This window comes from Octodon degus, unplaced genomic scaffold (genome assembly GCF_000260255.1).
Source record: "Octodon degus isolate 3935 unplaced genomic scaffold, OctDeg1.0 scaffold00020, whole genome shotgun sequence".
Lineage (NCBI taxonomy): Eukaryota > Metazoa > Chordata > Mammalia > Rodentia > Octodontidae > Octodon > Octodon degus.
In genome coordinates, this window is record NW_004524596.1 from 13,471,364 (window position 1) to 13,490,224 (window position 18,861).

Consider the following 18,861-nt stretch of genomic DNA (forward strand, 5'->3'; position numbering starts at 1 on the left):
TCATCTGCAGGGCTGGAGAGATGGCTCAGTGGAATAAGCGCTTCCCAGGCTTATTCCAGGGGCCTGAGTTCAATCCCTGGTTCTGCCAAAATAAATAAATAAATAAATAAAATAAAAACCTCATCTGCATTTATAGGGGCCAGGGAGATAGCTCAGTGGCTTAAGTGCCTGCCTGGCAAGGGCAAGGTCCTGAGTTCAATCCCTGGTACTAAAAAGAAAAAAGAAAAAGTTAACTCACTTCAGGATTTATTCATGTAGTTGTGGGTAGCTGTGATTCAGACATTTTTGTTGCTGTACAATATCTCCTTGTGTAAGTATTTATGATTTATTTGTCCATCACTTGACAGACAACTAGCCCATTTCCAGCTTTGTACTGTCATTATCAATGTCATAAATGCTTGGTTAATCGAGCTTCAAGCCTTTTTGTAAGGGCTTCTGTAGATTAAATAATTGGGAATGGCCTGGCCAGGTGGCAGTGCCTGTAAGCCTAGCACTCAGAATGCACGAGGTTTGCTGCAAGTTTGAGATGAGCCTGAACTACGTAGCAAGACCCTATCTCAAATGGCTCAGTGGTCTAAAGCACCTACTTAGAACAAGCTAAGCTAAGCAAAAGCACAGGGACCACGGTTCAATCCCCAGCACCACATGCCAGCCAGCCCCGCCCCCTGGTGGGCTGAACTGGCCACACACATACAAAATAAATAAATAAATTAAAAAAAAAAAGACCCTATCTCAAAAAACTGGGAGTGCGGACTGGGGAGATAGTTCGGCAGTTTAAGCACCTGGCTGGCAAGCGCAAGGACCCCAGTTCGATCCCCAATACTGCATGCTGTACCAGGGCCCCAGAACCCCAGGTGCACTATACCAGCCATCTGATGGGTTCTGGCCCTAGTACGAATTGTTAAAATCATTATGGTGGCTATCTAATATGGCCGATGCCCTTAAACAAAAGCCTGTCTTCCCCAAGACCGCCTCCCCCTTCTCCGACTTAGCCCAGGACACAGTTTCCTTTCACCCTCCCTGCTGCCTCGGGGGAAGACCCCCCAGTCAGCTCTCTCAGGTGTATCTAAGCATCCCTAAAAGAAAAGAAAAAGAAAAAGAAAAAAAAAGTAAACATCCCCTTCAGGGGCCAGGGAGACGGCTCAGCATAAGTACTTGATTGGCCAGTACGAGGGCCTGAGTTCAATCCCCTGTTCTGCAAAGAAAAAAAAAATTAAAAAATAAATAAACATCCCCTTCAAATTCCACCCCTGGCAAAAGGCCCTAAAAGCTTCAGCCTCCCTTTTTTTCAATTGAGAGAATTCCTCATCCTTCCCCACATTCTCTCCCATGTCCTCAAAGAAAATAAAGTCCCTTTCCCCTTCTTCATTCTGCCTGTTTCTCTGCTGCACCACGCACCTGAAAGGACCTGGGGAGATGGCTCAGTGGAATAAGCGCTTCCTTGGTAAGTGCAAGGGTCTGAGTTCAATCCCCATTTCTGCCAAAAAAACAAAAACAAAAAACCATGCACCTGGAAAGACCTATCACCACCGAGACCAGGCGTGGTGGCACAAGCCTGTAACTCCAGCACTGAGAGTTACAGGAGGATCACTACGAGTCTGAGCTGCGTAGCAAGACCCTGTATCAAATAAATAAATCAAAGATTTAAAAATAAAAAAAAACAAACAAAACCACAAAACTGAGAGTAGGAGCCAGCCAAATAGCTCAGCAGATTCAAGTGCCTGCAAGCAGGCACAGGGGATGGGGGTTCAATCCCCGGGCCTGCCTTGCCAGTCCTGCCCCCCAGGGCATGCTGAGACGGCAATTGAGACTGGGCATGGTGGCACATGCCTGTAATCCCAGCTCTTGGGAGGCTGTAAACAGGCGGGTCACTGCGAGTCTGATCTCATAGTGAGACCCTGAATACCCTGTAGACCCATCCCTAAAATTAAAAAAAAAAAAGAATAAAAAATAAAAAAATTGGGAGTATAACTGCCGTGAGGCTACTGGATTCTGAACTCCACCATAGATTATTGGGCAGCTCTGTCATTTGCTTGTGTTCCCTCACACAATGCACATGCATCCCCTGATACTTGGGAGGCGGAGGCAAGGGAGTCGCAAGTTTGAGGCCACTGTGGGCCACTTAGTGGCCTTGTTTCCAAGAAAGTATTTATTGTTATTGATCCCTGGTACTGACCAGACTTCATAGTTTTTGTTGTTCATGTGAACATAGTAATATGCTGAGGTGTCATTTATCTAATTAATAGTGATGACTTATCTGATCACCAGTATAGTAGTTCTCTAATTATTGATGTTGGTTAACTTTTCATTCATTTGTTTTCCCAAGTTTCTATTTGTGTGAACACCCATTCATGGTTTCTTTTTCAATTCTCTTTTGGATTCTTTGTCTCTGTGAAGTTGTTTTGTGGAGTTCTTTCAGCTTTTCTTTTTTTGAGACAGGAGTTCACTATGTAGTGTAAGCTGGCTTTGAACTTGCTTATGTAACCCAGGCTGGCCTTGAACTCATGGCAGTCCTCCTGCCTCAGCCTCCTGAGTGCTAGGCTTACAGGTGTGCGCCATCACTCCTGGCTTCTTGCTGCGCTCTGGAGCCTGTTCTTTTGTTGGCTGGACGCATGGCACCTACGTGCTCCTGGGTTGTATCCAGGCAGCTACCTGGTAACCTGGCAAGGGCATGTGTTTCTTGAAAGTTGGCAGCTGCTACTCAGCTTTGGACAGTTGCCATGGAAATATGAGCCCTATACGACTAGATCTTCCCCCTGAAAGGAAAAAGTTTGATTCCCCACCCCTCCTTGGTTTTTAAATGTATTCCAGGTGCTCCCTTTGGCATGAAATGAACAAAACACCTGAGCTAAAGCCCAAGAATCTGTCACATTTAAGGGTCACAGAGTAGGTGAAGAGGCACATCTAGAGATTTGGGGCCCCAGGACAGCCTCGACCCGGATCCCCAAACCCAAGCCTTTCTAGAAAGAGGAAATCAGCGATAGCGTTTGGGTTCCAACACTTGAAGTTGCTAGATTTTTATTCTTGAGGACTAGTAGAACTTTTAGGGGAATCTTTGTAATGAAAACTTTTTGGAAATACACAGCCCAGTGTGTCTGGGCTGACTTCGCTAGGCCAGCAGAATGTCCTTTTGTCCTACACTGGCAACCCTGTGTGTCTTCACCAATGAGAGTCCAGGGTCTGAGGGTGGAGTCAAGACAGGCTAGCGAGGTCCGTTCTTCAAGAAGGCCTTATTGAGTTCAAGAGCTTCAGCATGCTGCGCTCTTCTTTGCGCAGCAGCTGTGGGACGGATCTGTCCCGGCCACATCTGGGGGCGGGTGAGCCAGCACACACAGCACTTTCAGTGTTCATGTAGCTTAATGCTTCTGTCCTTAGAGGAAAAGTCAGAATTGCCTCACTCCGCCTGCGCAGGGCCAGGCACAGTAGTGCTGATGTCTCTCTGAGTAACCACACCACGAGGAGAGTAACGGGAGGCAGAGATCCCGTCCTAGCCCAGGCCCGGTGAGTGTGTGGGAGAGCTGCCTCTCCCCCCTACTCCACCTTGTCTCCTCCAGACTCAGCTCAGGCCTGGCATACAGGCCTGAGGTGAAACCTGCAGCTGCAATCCCTGCAGAGAGAGTAGGGGACAGAACCACCCGGCTAGTCCAGGAGCAGAACATCTTGCCAGAGGGGCACAACAGGTTCACCCCCAAGGGCAGCAGCAGGAAGGAGCTGAGCACAGCAGCCAGACCCAAGCCAGGCACAGCTGGATAAATCCAGACTTTGTAGAGCTGCACGTGAACTTCAGTACTTGCTAAGGTTAAAACTGCAGCAAAGATCTACAGCAAAGGTCAGAAGACAGTGCTACACAAAATCACTACTTTTTTTGGGGGTGGGTGGGGGGAACCGGGGATTGAACTCAGGACCTTGTGCTTGCCAGGCAAGCTTTTATTCTAGTGAGCCATCTCCCCGACCCAGTGCTACACAAAATGACGAGAAGGAACAAAATGCAACCTCAGAGCCCAAGCCCACGCGTAACAAGTGCAGAGGACACTAACACAGAACAAATGGGGAATCCCACAGCTGAAAGCAACGTCAACGGCTTCTGCAATAAGGAGTAAAGCTAGGCCACTGACGGGCTGTCTGTCTCTCCGCTAGTTGAGCGTGTACGGCAACTCCAGCTGGCGCTTTGACGAAGTGCGCAAGCAGTGCTATTACCACCAGTTTCTGCCAGAGCAACCTGATTTAAACTTCCGAAACGCCGACGTTCACGAAGAAGTAAAAGTGAGTATGGTCGCCCACACCGAGGCTCTGTTAACGGGGGACTTTTCGGGGGCGCTCTGTGTCGCACAATAATTGTGTCTGCAGATCAGGCAGTGCAGTCTTCGATTAAGGCAGCGGGCTCACATACAGACGCTCCGATGTGTCGGGGGCTCCGTGTCTCACCTGACCCCGGATAACCTAAACGGAAGGGGCGAATCCTGCGCTACCTCGGCCTGTGACAGCGGGCAAGTGGGTCCGAATGTGGGCCGAGCGCTCCAGCCTCCACCTGCCCCGTGCTCTGGGCGAGTGCTGGCCTTTTCTGTGTCGCTGAGCACTCATTTGTGAAACCCTGGTGGTATTTGTCTTCCAGGCTCATTTGAAGATTAGATGAGATAATCCATGCACAGCAGGTCTCTGCTCATTCAGTAAATATTAACCTACCAGTCTCAACTCCATAGTAGTACCCAGGCCCTGTGCTACGCGCTGGGAACGGGCGGGCGGGTGAATAAGGCTGCCCTGCCTCCCCAGCTTGGATGAGCAGCCACTTCCGTGTTGATTCAGAGAGCTGAGTCATATAATCTGTCTGTCTGTCTAGCTATCTAACTGTATTTCCAGACCTATAGTTATAGCTAAATGTTTACTTGAGCAGTTGAAGTGTTTTCTAGAGCATCTTCACTCCTTGACTATTTATAAGGTTCTGGTTTCTCTACATTCTCAGCAATTGTAAAAAAAAAAAATTATTGTGTAAAGTGGTGCCTCACTATGCCTTACATTTGCATTTCCCTGAATGGATAGAAGTATTGAGCATCTTGTCATGTGCTTAGAGTTCATTTATCTTCATTGTAGAAATTTCTTTTCAAAAATTTCCCTGTTTAACATTGGCAGCAAGTACTGTGATCCCAGCACTCAGGAAGCTGAGATAAGAGGATCTCTGCAAGCTTAAGGTCACCCTGCGCTACACAGAGAGTTCAAGGCCACTATAACACTCAATTCCACAGTAAGACCCTACCTCAAAAAAACTAAAAATAAATAAAAAGCCATATTTGCCTTATTAGTGTTAGGCTGTACATATCCTGGACACATGGTTTTCTTTCATTCTGTGGGTTGTCTTTTTACTTTCCTGATAATGCTCTTTGAAGCACAAGTATTTTAAATTGGGATGCTATCTGATTTTTCTGTTTCTGTTGTTACATGTGTTTATTGTCATATTTAAGAATTGTTGCCCGATACAAGATCGTGAAGATTTATCCCTGTGTTTTTTTTATATAGGGGAAATGTTAGATGTTGAATATCCAGAGCTTGTATTGCCTGAAGTTGAGGAATGAATTCTAAGAAATAACAGAGCCAGGGAGGTAGCTCCGTGGCATAGCACCTGCGTGGAAAGTGCAAGGTTCTGATTTCAATTTCTGGAACTAAAAAACAAACAACCAACAATGGAGGCCAGGAATAGGGAATAGAAACAGCTCCTGAAGACAGGAGGGGTGGGTTGATGATGAGCCCACTTCTCAAGGGAAATTCTATAGACCAGAATCATCAGGTGGGAACATTGTGGGTCAAAATTATGATCAACCAATAAGATTTCAAGTATGGTCGCTTAGGTAATATTGACCCAGTGGTAGCAAGGGTGTATAGGGGACATCATTAACCTTGATGGATGATCTGTATGGTCTTGGCCTTGTCTTTATTCTTAGTAGTCTAAGTCCTGTATTCTCGGTAGGTGGGAGAGATGGCCCACTGCTACTGAGATCATGGGAAATCTCAAAGGGCGACATCAGTAATCCCAACACCCCATTCATTACTTAGGGAAGTATGTAAATCCAGCTATCGTGACATGAGTCTTCAGGTGGCCTCCAGCCACAGCTCTGAGGGATTCTCATCTTCTGCGCTGACTCCCTCCAGAGTCTGTCTCACTGCAGCTATGTGTAATCTTTTCTTCTACATTTTCATACGTTTAGCTCTTTCACTTTAGGTGGCCTCCACTCATTTTTTAGTTAATTTTTACATATAGTGTGAGGGAAATGGTCCAGCTTTATTCTTTTGCATGTGGCTACCCAGTTGTCCCAGCAGTGCTTGTCTAAAAAGACTTCTTTCCACACTGAACTGTCTTTCAACTCTTGTCAACTGACCATAAATGTGCATGCTTCTAGACTCTCAGTTCTGTCCCATTTATCTACATTTCTGGACTCCATGTCAGTTCCACACTGTCTGGGTGACTGTAACTTTGTAGTTCAGTTCTAAAGTGAAGAAATGTGAGTCACACAACTTTGTTATTTTTTAGTACTGTTTCGGTTTTTGCACTTCATATGAAGTTTTACATTTACTTACTAATTTTTACAAAGAGATCCACTGAACTTTTGACAGTGAGTGCATTGAATCTGTGGACCAGCTTGCAAAGTATTTGCCAAATACTTAATATTAAGTCTTCCGATCCATTTGTTTCGATGTCCTCTAGTGTCAGTAATGCTTGCAGTTTTCACAGTGTGTCTCACTTGTGTTTTTTTTTTTTTTTGCGGAACCGGGGATTGAACTCAGATCCTTGAGTTTGCCAGTCAAGCGCTTATCCTACTGAGCCATCTCCCCGGCCCCTCTCACATGTTTTTTTAGTGGTGGTATGAGGAAATCAAACCCACTGAACCCAGGCCTTATACATGTGAGACAGTGCTAGATTCTCAGCCTTCTATACCACTTTTTAAAAATTTACTCCTGTGGGCTCTTTAGTCTTATGACCATTTTTAGTGTATATGTTAGATATCTCCAGAGCTTAGGTGAAATAATTCGGGATGTGTTCTAGAGGCAAGGGTCATGAGTCTGAGTGGCCTTGTCTCAGGGAGCCAGGAGGGAAGGGTAGATCTGGTCAGCGCACTGGCCAGGGCCAGTGGACTCGTCCTCACCGAAGCTCACCACACCCCTGTGCCTCTCCAGCTCTACTACAGTGTACTTATTACAATGTAATGTGAATTACTTACTTATTATAATGTCATGTGAATTAGCTGGACTATATAATGTTCAGAACAAGCCCAACAGGATATTTTTATAACCATTTTATGGAGAAGGAAACAGGTTAGAGAGATAAAGTCAACCGCCTAGGGAGTATTTTAGGATACATACTAGGCTTCCAGAAGAATTTATGGTCTTACTGCCATCGTGTCCTGTTTCATTTTTATTATTTATTTATTTATTTATTTATTTTTTACTGGGAAAAAAAGTATATATTTAGAATTAGCCAGCTGGACTCAGTTTAGAAGATCCCAGCTTTGTCGGGAACAACCCAAGCGTCATAATCGGGAGCCAGTGAACATATGCCTTCTTCTCGCCATCAGGCACGACTAGGGCATTGACCTTGGCAACATCCATGTCATAGAGCTTCTCCACAGCTTGCTTGACTTGGTGCTTACTGGCTGTGACATCCACAATGAACACGAGTGTGGTGTTGTGCTCGATCTTTCTCATGGCTGACTCCGTGGTCAGGGGGACTCGATGATGGCACAGTGGTCACGCCTGTGTCTCCTGGGGGCGCTCCTCCGAGGGTATGTGGGCTGCATCCGGAGCTGCAGTGTCTTGGGACGGCGGAAGGTGGGCGACGTTCGGATCTTCCTTTCGTGGCTGTGGACGCCTTTCAGCACGGCCTTGCTGGCCTTCAGAGCTTTTGCTTTGGCTTCAGCTTTGGGATAAGCAGGGGCTTTCTTTCTTGTCTTCAGGGCTATCTTAGTGAAAAGGCTCTGTCCTGTTTTAAAGCAAACTTTTTCTCTCTGCCTCATTTTTCCTACATATCTCCCACCCCCTTCGGTACCAGGGATTGAACTCAGGACCTTGCACTTGCCAGACAAGCACTTATGCCACTGAGCTATCTCCCCAGCCTACATAGTTTTTTTGAGTTTTCTGGTGGAAATTCATAAATGTGAATGTCAGCCAGGCGATGTATCGGTCACTGGGTTTATCCGGGCTCCTTGTGGCAATGGTGTTGGATTGTCTGGAGATGTTTAAACAGGTGTTACACAGTGTGCAGAAATGTACTGGTTAACATTTTCTTTGGCTTAGGATTCTTTGACTCATGTGGCTGTTCTCCTGCAGGCATCTGGGTAGTGGTGTGTGCCCAGGAATCTTCCTCCCTCGTGCCCCAGGGTGAAAAGCCTGCATGTGGTGGCACATTACTGTCTTCAGTTGAGAGGTTAGACATTACTTGCAAAGCTGGTTTGGAAGATTTGCTATGAGAAGTAAATTAATGCTGCGAAGCCCTGAGGACAGACACTTTGATCCCACCAATGAGCCTTTCCCGTGCAGGGCACGCTCAGCACCTGCCTCCAGCAGCACTTATCCTGGGTAAGAGAGGCTGAGGAGGCTTTACATAGCTTCTGCTCACAGGCCAGCTTGCATTCAGGGCCTGAGACCTTCTCCTCTGGGCACCCATCAGGTTACCTATGCAGTGGGAGCTGGAGTGGGACACCGCCTCTCTCCTGGGGCTCCTCCCTTCCCACTGGCCAGCAGGGGACCTGGCTCTGACCCACCCCTCTCAGGTCTGGGATGCGTTCCCCTGAAGAGGTTAGAAAGCCTGCTTTAAGGAGTTGGGGCTTATATTTGTCAAACAGTATTGTAGACTTGCCCAGTTGCTTTGGTTATCACTTGTGCTCCATGTCCCTTTTTGATAAACGAGGAAACAGCCCAGAGAAGTGGCCCAGTAGAACAGTCACATGAGGAGGAGACTCCTTGCCCCCCTGTGATCCTGGCTCTGTGGGGTGGCAGTGCTGAGACCTTCAGGAGAGACTCCTGGGGAGTCACTGTGCTCACAGCAGCTGGAGACCAGAAGCCAAGAGGCACTGCCAGATGAGAAAGGGATCCTGTGCTGCATCTCACTGGAGTGGGTGGTGGTGCCATTTGCTGAGCTGCGTATCCACTAGGTGCTTGGATATGAGGACCTGGGGTCAGGGGAGGGCATGGTGTCAGAGAGAAAGCTGGGGATTTGTTGACAGATGGCTGATGCCTCCAGAGCTCAGGTGGTGACCAGTGAGAGACGGAGGCCAGCCAAGATGAGCCACAGGGCCAGTTGCAACTCAGGGAGAGCTGTTGTCAGGTGGGAGTGGGCAGCAAGTGTTGAGAGATCTGTCACCTAAAACAGAAGGAGCCAGCTGGGCAAGTGGGCAAGGGCATCCCAGTGTTCTGGTTCTATGGGCACCACCTGCTGGCTCCATGGTCTTGGTCAAGGTGCTTTGTCTCCATGGGCCTGTTTCCTCTGTCATGAAACAGGAATAACAATGGTGCGTGGCTGGTTGGGCTTCTTGAAGATTAGGTGGTTTAATCTTTGACAAGCACTTAGGATGGAATGTTCCTTGGTACCTGTTATCTAATCAGTGAGCGGATGTTGTTGGGAAGATACATTAACAAGGGCAAAGATAGAACTTCAGGGAGAATAGGGAAAGGACAACCAGGGATATGGGCAGACTGGGGGTGTGGCCTGGTGCTGGACACCCTGAATTCAGTCCCCAGGACTCCATAAATGAATGAATGTGCTGGGCATGGCGGCATGTGACTGTCATCCCAGAACTCAGGAGGAGGCTGAGGCAGGAGGATCACTGCGAGTTCGAAGCCACCCTGGACTACATCGTGAGTTTGTGACCAGCCCTGAATACATAGATTTTCATAAACAAAAGCAAAATGAGTGAATGAGTCACTGCTGAGGGCGGATTCTGGAGCCCGAGCCTCGCTCTACTCTCCGCTCTTGGATGAGGCAGCAAAGAATTTGGCCTGGCTTTCTGAGCAGCAGTAAGCGGAGAACACGGCTTTCCTCTGTGCTCGTGAAGTGCTTTATAGATCCTCAGCTCTTCCTGAGAGGGATAATCTGAAGTTTAGGTCCTTTTTAAGGGTCCTTGTCCTAGGCAAGAGCAGAGCCTTTTCTAGTTCCTAAACTTGGCCTTTTAGGTCAATAGTTGAGGAGCTTCAGCTTTCTCAAAAACACAACCTCAGTGAGTTCAGACGTCATTACTGTCAACTTTTTTTTTTGACTCAGAGCAGTGTGTTGTTTTAAGAGAAAAATAATTAAAATATGCCCAGAGGAAAGGCCAGGAGTTGGACAAGTGGTGGAGACACTGCATGCTGTCCCCAGTGTCCTTGCCACCCACATGGGTCGAGGACCAGGCTCTGTGCCCATGTTCGTCTCCAGCACCCTGGAGCGCTTAACTAGAGTGAAGAGGGTTAACAATTAAAATCTGGAGCTCTCTTTTCTCTCACCTGGTTGAGAACATGGAAGAATAGCTTTTCAAAAGTAAACTTTGGATTATTTAAGTTAAAACATCAGCATTTAAAATGGCTTATTCAAACAAATGCCAGGGCCATAAACCTTGGCCAGGGTGCACAGTTCTTTCTTTAGTGGCAGGTCACTATTTAGCAATGCTGAGACAAGTTGAGGGCCCCAGGAACATGATGACTCCCTTGATTCTGGAAAGCCGTGTCCAAAGCTTCCTGCTTACGGCAGACAGCCTGGGGTGGCACCCTTTCCCACAGCTTATCAGAGGTTGTTTGCATCTTTGCAGCTTTTTTTTCTATTTTTAATTTTATTGAGAAACAAATAGCAATGAGACAGTTTCAAAACAGGTTAGTAGGATAGTTGCAATAATTAATACATTGCATATTGTTATTTTCATAATGGTTATCATAGTACAAGATGCAGACATGATACCCTGCCCAAGCACTATTAGTGCAAATCTTTCTTCTCACTGAATTAAGAGAAAGTAGCTATATATCTCACTACAAAATGGTCCTTCGTTTATACTCCCCTTTTTTGTTTAGTTTTGTCAGAGATGGGTATTCCATTTCCATTTAAATATTGTAGATGCGTGAATTCAGCAAAATAATCCAATATAGTTCAGTAGTCCATAATAGTAGTGGGTTATCTGTAGGATTGGAAATGTCAAAACTTGTGGCCTTGAGCCTATTACAGCTCAACATATTAATATGGCTTTACTTTTTGTACCTCGTTTTTATACTTTTCTGCTGGATGGTTAAGACCGAGATAAAGCAAGACCTATATAACAAGAAATGTAACTTTTGTATCTGACAAAGTCAATCAAATCCCCTCAGGCTTTACCCTGAAACCCTGTGCCGCAGTTTGTAGATCCTTTGTCAGTGTCAACCATGTGTATGAGAACACCACTGAGATACCATCTCACCCCAAAAAGAATGACTATCATAAAGAAATCAACCAACAACAAATGTTGGAGAGGCTGTGGGGAAAAAGGAACCCTTTTCCACTGTTGGTGGGAATGTAGACTGGTGCAACCATTATGGAAATCAGTGTGAAGCCTCCTTAAAAAACTAGGACTGGAAATCTCATGCAAACCAGCTGTCCCCCTACTGAAAATTTTCTCAGAGGAACTGAAAACATCATATCACAGTGATATATGAGCACGTATATTTATAGCAGCATAGTTTATGATGGCCAAATCTTGGAAGCAACCAAATGGCTGTCACCTGAGGAATGGATGAAAAAGATGTGGTATTTTTATACAATAGAGTATTACTCAGCTATAAAGAATGATAAACTCGAAGCCTTTATATTGAAGTGGATGCCACTTGAAGATATACTCATAAGTGAAATAAACCAGACCCACATGTGTAAATATCACATAGTTTCCCTAGTGTAAGAATGCAAAAGAAGAAATAAAAATAGAAAGTTATAATACAATGAAATGGAAAGCAAGAACTTAAGAATTAAATAACGAAGAGTGGGCAAGGAGAAAAGCTAGGAAACATGACAGGGGCAAACCGTACATTTATATGCACAAGATGGGTAAGGCAGTTATCCTGAGAATCTTCAGCAGGTTTTTGAAACTAGCAGTTAATTGGTAGGATTCTCACCCTGACTAACTATACATGCTGGTACCTTTGCAGCTCTCTGTGCTCCGCTTTGACCCGCATTAGTGCTGGCGAAGCAAAGGCCACCTGAGGTGACCCAGACTGTGTGGGAGGTGATGCTTATAAAAATGGGGGCCTTTTAAAAAATAGAGTACAGAATTGGGCTGGGGTACAGTTCGATGGTAGAGCCCTTGCCTAACAAGTTAGGCCCTGGGTCTGAATCTCAGCTTTGTTTAAAAAAAAAAAAAAAAAAAAAAGGTATAAAATTATGTACCGAAAAATGAATGGTTTATTCAGACTGAGAAAAGAAGGGGAATCATGCAGGAAAGTGATCTTGAAGCCTGAGTGTGGTAAACTTCGCTATAGTGAGTTGGCTTCTGAAGCCACGGGGAATCTTTTCCAAAATAAGGTGACTTTGTTCCACCCCAGGCCTCCTGCCTGGGGCTGCAAGGTCCACCCAAGAGCCCTGAGCTCTGCTCTCTGGGAGCCAGTGCTGCAAGCCGCCAGGGGACGCACAGCGCTCAGGTGCTGCTCGTTCCCACCCAACACGCCTTGCTCACCCGCATCCTTCCTGAGCACAAGGCCTATGTTGGAAGTGGGGGAAGGGCACCCAAAGCTGGTCTTGCTCCCCAGAATCTCCTGTCAGGCAGAGGGGCCCTTCATGACTCACGGCTCACTGCTCGACTTCAGCAAAGGGTGGCAGGCACGGTTACTGCTGTGGTCGCCCACATTCCTAGGAATGAGGGCAAAGCTATTTAGCAAACCCTGTCCTCCTCCTTCCCCCTGCTGGGGTCCCAGTGAATGGTACATGGTCACAGAACCAGGGTTCAGCCCGGACTCCCTTCCCTTCCTCACTCCTTTCCTCCCAGCCCTGTCCTTTCATTGTACTGGGGATGGAGCACTGGAGCCTTGGCACTGAGCTGTACCCCTACTCCTTTTTCATTTTTATTTTGAGTCAGGGTCTCAATAAGTTACTCAGAGTAGACTTGAATTCATGATCTTCCTGCCTCGGTGTCCCAGAGTGCTGGGGTCACAGGTGTGTGCCACCACAGCTGGCTCTTCACTGCTGTTCCTTCCATAATGCCCACACCCTGTCCACAGGCGTGTGAGCGCCACTCTTGGAGCAGCTACAACGTCTGACCGGTCTCCCTGCTGTGACCACGGTATCCCCAGTCCCAGCCACGGAGTAGGCTCCCAAATGGTTCCTCAGTCTCAGTCCTGCCCCCAATCTCTCTTTCCTTCCTGGTGCAAGCAGACCAGAAAATTTGCCCAAAGTTTACAATTGCAATATTTTTAGTAAGCGCAGGAGTTACACAACCAAGATCACAACTTCATTGTGGAAGATATTTATCGCTCCCAAAAGAAACCTTTTGCTCTACAGCCATCACTGTGCACCCCACCGCACCACCCCCAACCCAGGCAGTGGCGGACCTTTCCATCTCTTTGACTTGGCCTATTTTGAGTATTTGGTACAAATAGAATCACACAGCATCTGTGCTTTGTGCTTTTCTTCCTTCATTTAGCAAAATGTTCCCAGGATTCATCCATGACGTAGGCATGTGTCATTCCTTTCTACGGCCCGGCAATCTTTGGTGCATGGATACTCCCCTGGGGGTTCTTGTCACTCTGGCTCTTACAAGTCATGTTGCTGTGGATATTCACATGCGAGTTTTCATGGGGACATAAGGTTTTCATTTCTCTTGGGTATGTACTCATGTATAGAACTGTTGGTTCTTATGTTAACTTCATGTTTAAATTTGTTTTTGAAGACACTGGGGCCTTGACCCTACACCAGCCTTGCATATGCTAGACGCGTCCTACCTTTTGAGGAGCTATCAGTGTGTGCGGTTCATTTTCTACACATCAGATCTTTTACAGCCAGGCCACAGCCTTTTCTGCTTAAAACACTTCTGGTGTTTTCTGTCCACCCTTCTCACAAATCACAGCTTGTGACAAAGATAGATATACGTGCAGCCCCCCTCTTCCCATCTGGCGTGGACTCCTTTGGTCTCACTGCCCCCTCTCTTTTTGCCTAGGGAGTGGAATTTGATTTTCACAGCTGTTCCCTCTGCCTGGAACCTTCTGGCCCCAGACTCTCACCACTTACACACTACTGTCTCTTTAGAAATGCTACCTCTGGGGCCGGGGATGTAGCTCAGGGGGCAGCGCCTGCCCGGCAAGTGTGAGGTCCTGAGCTCAGGTCCTGGTACCCACGCCAACAATGGTACCTCCGCAGTCTACCTCCGCTCTCCAGACTTCCTGACTGGCTCATCCCCTTCTGTCTTGTTACCCTGCATTGCTTTCTACGTGGTACCTGTGAGTAACCAGCTGTACAATTGGTGGGGCTGCAGGCAAAATGACAGTGCAGGGTCTCTTGTACCAAAGTGATCAGAAATTTCAAGCCATTGGTGTCAAGCATGGAGCATTAACGAAGCACAAGGGCTCTTCTGAGCCTGAGACCACTGGCTACACAGGACACTGCCGCTGCAGCTTTCCATGTGCCCAAGATACCTTCTCCCCTTGTCCCGATAATTAGTTCCCAGAAGTTGTGTCCTCCTCCTTCCTGTCCAGGTTCCTCACTTCTGTTCCCTTCTGCTCAAACTCCTGACCTAGCCCTTTTGACCCACTTCTCTCATCTGACCACCTCTTCAGACCAGGCCTCATCTGTGGTCCTAGTAGAACAGTTACAATGCCCAGAGGCACCCAGGTAGCCCAGCACAGACTGGAATCCCAGCCCCTTGGGAGGCTGAGGCAAGTGGATCACAAGTTCAAGTCCACCTGGGCAAGATCATAAGACCCTGTCTCAACAATAAAGGAGGAAATGAAAGGGGCTGGGATGTAGCTTAGTAGTTGAGCTCTCTCAGGTTTGATGCCTAGTGCCAAACACACACACACACACACACACACACACACACACACACACAGAGGAAAAGTGCCTGGAGATCAGGCCAGCCAGGACAGTGGGCTCCATAGCAATGGAACAGAAGCTACGTGGGCCGTGAGCACCTCCTCCCCTTCGAGGACATGCCCTGACAGTGGTGTCCGGGGGAAAGAGGAAGTCAGGGACATTCCTGCAATAATGTTGGTCTCTGTCATACATCTTTGGAAGAAATTCTGTCATCAAAGAATATAACAAAGTACCTGGGAATAAAACCTAGATTTTTTTAGGTTTAGCTATTTTAGCTTGTGATCAATTTCCTTGTGAAATTAAAGATAATAAAATTATGGTGCTTTTGGATAATGTACTGTTATTTTTATTATCTGAGGATATCTAAGATAGTATTTGTACATTTTACTATCCATCAGATCCTCACTATTCATATTTTCTTTTTTAAAATTTTTATTTATTTATTTATGTGCGTGTGTGTGTGTGTGTGTGTGGCCAGCTCATCCCACCAAGGGGCGGGGCTGGCTGGCATGTGGTGCTGGGGGACTGAACTGTGGTCCCTGTGCTTTGCTAAGCTTGTTGTAAGTAGGTGCTTTAGACCACTGAGCCATCTCACCAGCCCCTATTCATATTTTCTTGATTGATGGTTGAGTACCCCTGTCATGGTTCTCCTACATGGAACTCCTTTGGCGCCGAAGCCTTGCACTCACCTTCCTGAAAGGAGTGAAATACGGAACTATTAAACAACTGAGCATTTCTTTCAGTTCAGGCTGACTTAAAACTGGGCAGTAGGACAATGAGATATTGTCCCTGAGTCTAATCTTTCTTCATGATTAGAACTGGTTTCTCTAAACTTTCGAAACTTGTTCATAATTGATTACAAAGTATAGTTGTGCTGCTGAATGGCTTGTGTTTTTGCTTTTAGTAAACCACAACTGGGTGTGGTGGTGCATGCCTGTAATCCCAGCACTTGGGAGGCAGAGGCAGGAGGATTTTTCAAGTTCAAGGCCAAGGTGGGCTATAAAGTGAGCTCAAGGCCAGCCTGAGCTACATATGGAGACCTGTCTCAAAAAGACAAACAAACAAATGTAAGTCACAAATTTAAGGGAGAATGGGGCTGGGGAGATGGCTCAGTAGGATAAACGCTTGACTGGCAAACGCAAGGATCTGAGTTCAATCCCCAGTTCCACCAAAAAAAAAAAAAAAAAAAAGAATATAAGGAAGAAAGTTTTACTTGGAAATTTAGAGGGAAGATAGGAAGGGGCTGCAATTTAGGGGCATGTTCAGATATGGAGGTTCATAGTGGTCCACTCATAAAGGCCGGAGGCCAGCCTTTAAGATGAGCTGTGGGTTGCTGTCCTGCGGCTTATCACCTTAGTCCTGGTGTCATAGTTTTGGGGTCTTTATGGCTGAGGGATGATTTAGTTCCTAAGAAATGATCATTTAGTCTACGTGATGATCTTGGTTATGTGGGGCTCTACTTTCAGTGGAATCTGGGTGATCACAGTTTAGGACGACAGCTGGTGGCTTCCAGGTACAGCTGATCGTCCCTGGAAATCGCCCTTCCTGGTGTCCTCCATCTTGAATGGGGTGAGCTCGTGTTTCTCTGGGGCTCACAGCCGTGTGTAATGCACCTGTACGCAGAGCTGAGAAGAGATCCGACCCATGATGTGAGTAAGGAAGGACACGAAACGGAAGCTGAGCCTTGCTGCACTTCTAGTTACCTGTTGAGTATCATCTGTAGGCCCAAGAGAAGAGTCCTGGTCTTAGCAAAAAAGGCCCCTAAGTCCCAGGCTGTGCCAAGGCACACGCAAACACACATGTCATGAGCAGCAGGCGAGAGTCCGGGATTCTGCCTGTCTTTCCTGTCCCTGCAGTGACCCCTGCCTGTGTTACTGTCCTTGTTCAGATACAATGGGCCATGCTTGCTGCTTCAGGAGGGGTCGTGCATTCCTCACGGGCTGTCTCCCTAGTTTGAACCCTGCAGTGCTTTCTGTATCCCACGAGTAGTCCGAACTTTCTATGGCCCTGATCTAAGCACACCTAGAAATGTATTCCCTTGGTTGAGAATTGGAAGCCACAAGCCTGGCGGGATCTCTCCAATGGCTAATGGCATCTGCTTTGCTTTCCATTTGCCTCCCAGCCACCCCTCTCCAGAGTGCTGGTGACTAATTATGACTGCATTATGGCTGTGTCCATTCTAATTCTTTTTTATCATCTACATTTTATTTTTTATGATTCAACTACTGTATATTTTACAAATGTTTTTATCATTTATATTATGCCAGGAAAATATGAATACTGAAAATGAGATAATAAAGGATTTAAAACATAGGTTTCTTTTGTTTTCAAACAATTCCATGCAAAAACATTTTGCTGAAAATAAAGTGATTTTTAGCCTGTAGATAAAAGACAATCTAAATGATATTCAGAGGGACTGGAATGTAGCTCAGTGGTAGAGAATATCCTTGGTAGATGTGAACGTTGGAATTTCATCCCTAGCAGCAACAAAGAAAAACACATAAGACACGTTATGCATTTAATTTTAAAATAGACAAATGACTAACATGTCTTACAATGATTTCAGTAAACGAGGCGCTTCACAACATGATGAGGTAACTGTGCGGCTACCGCCTCATGTTCAAAGGGAGAGAGAGGCTTTTCAAATATGGAAAGAAATTGGCTTTTCACAATGCTGACCCTTAACAGTTAGGTAGAACAGATACTGTGAAATAAGAAAATGTTCAAAGGGATATAAGGGGGAGGTGCGGGAAGGAGGGAAGGGAAAAGGAGAGAGCGGAAAGAAAAAATGAAAACATAGCTTTGGTAAATAAGGAGAGGAGAGGAGGGGAATGGGGGAAAAATTCAAAATATAGCAAGTACAGGTAGAGATTCCCTGCAATGAATGCTATCATTATGCATACCTAAATGTACCAATGAAATTAATTTTTAAAAAATCTCTGAGAATTAATCTCCCGTGTAGACTACGATGTTACGGCTGGTTTCACATGCGATTACTTTATCACGCTGTCACACAGGAAGAAATTTCTGGAGCCTCTCCCAGATCTGTGTCCCGCGGAGCCCGGCGCAGCGGATCCGGGCTCCTGTGATCCACGGGCTTTGTAACTGCCGCCTTTATCATTGTGCCCAGGGCCAGTGACATGGTTGCATTTCCCACTTTCAAGTTTTCTTCATTAATCAGAGGCTTGTGGTGCAGCTGGTGGCCTGAGCCAAGGAGACAGGGCGGTCACTCGTGCCTGCCGGGCTGGTCCCCTCACCAGCTCAGGGCTTTATTTTTTTATTTTATTTTATTTTATTTTATTTTTTTGTGGTATCAAGCTCAGGACCTTGTGCTTGCCAGACGAGCACTTATTCCACTGAGCTATCTCCCCAGCCCCTTGAGGGGTTTTAACAGAAATTCTAAATGCAAACATGGAGAAGGTGTGGAAGCCCCTAAATGCAGTGACTAGAGAGTTCATTATACTAACACAGTTTTGCTAAGTAGATGGAAATAGACTGCATGGCTACCGCTGCTTGTGTTTTATGCAGAGACGTCTATTTTGGGATGGAAAGCTGTTCACAGACAAAGCCTTTCTTCAACGTTATGCCTGTAACGTGTAGTTAAAGTAACTATGCATTTTGCTCCTTCATGTTTAGGAAATAATACAGTTCTGGCTCGCAAAGGGTGTTGATGGCTTCAGTTTCGATGCTGTTAAATTTCTTCTAGAAGCAAAGGATCTGAGAGATGAAATCCAAGTCAATAAGTCCCAAAATCCGGTAAGGTTTTAGATTTTTTGACTTTTTAAAAAAAATGTCATCGGAATGTTCCCTTCCCTCCTCTCCCCTCCCCTCCCCTCCCCTCCCTTCCCCTTCCCTCCCCCTCCCTC

At 46.3% G+C, this 18,861-nt stretch overlaps 1 protein-coding gene across 2 annotated transcripts in view; it reads left to right on the forward strand.

Moving 5' to 3' along the window:
* Slc3a1 (solute carrier family 3 member 1) overlaps positions 1-18,861 on the forward strand; it is a 56,390-nt gene that overhangs the window by 21,282 nt on the left and 16,247 nt on the right. For both annotated transcript variants that reach the window (XM_023711212.1, XM_004627735.2), the window contains 2 exons: positions 4,138-4,263; positions 18,632-18,751. In XM_023711212.1, the coding sequence (XP_023566980.1) occupies positions 4,138-4,263; positions 18,632-18,751 (246 nt within the window). The remainder of the gene's footprint in view (positions 1-4,137; positions 4,264-18,631; positions 18,752-18,861) is intronic.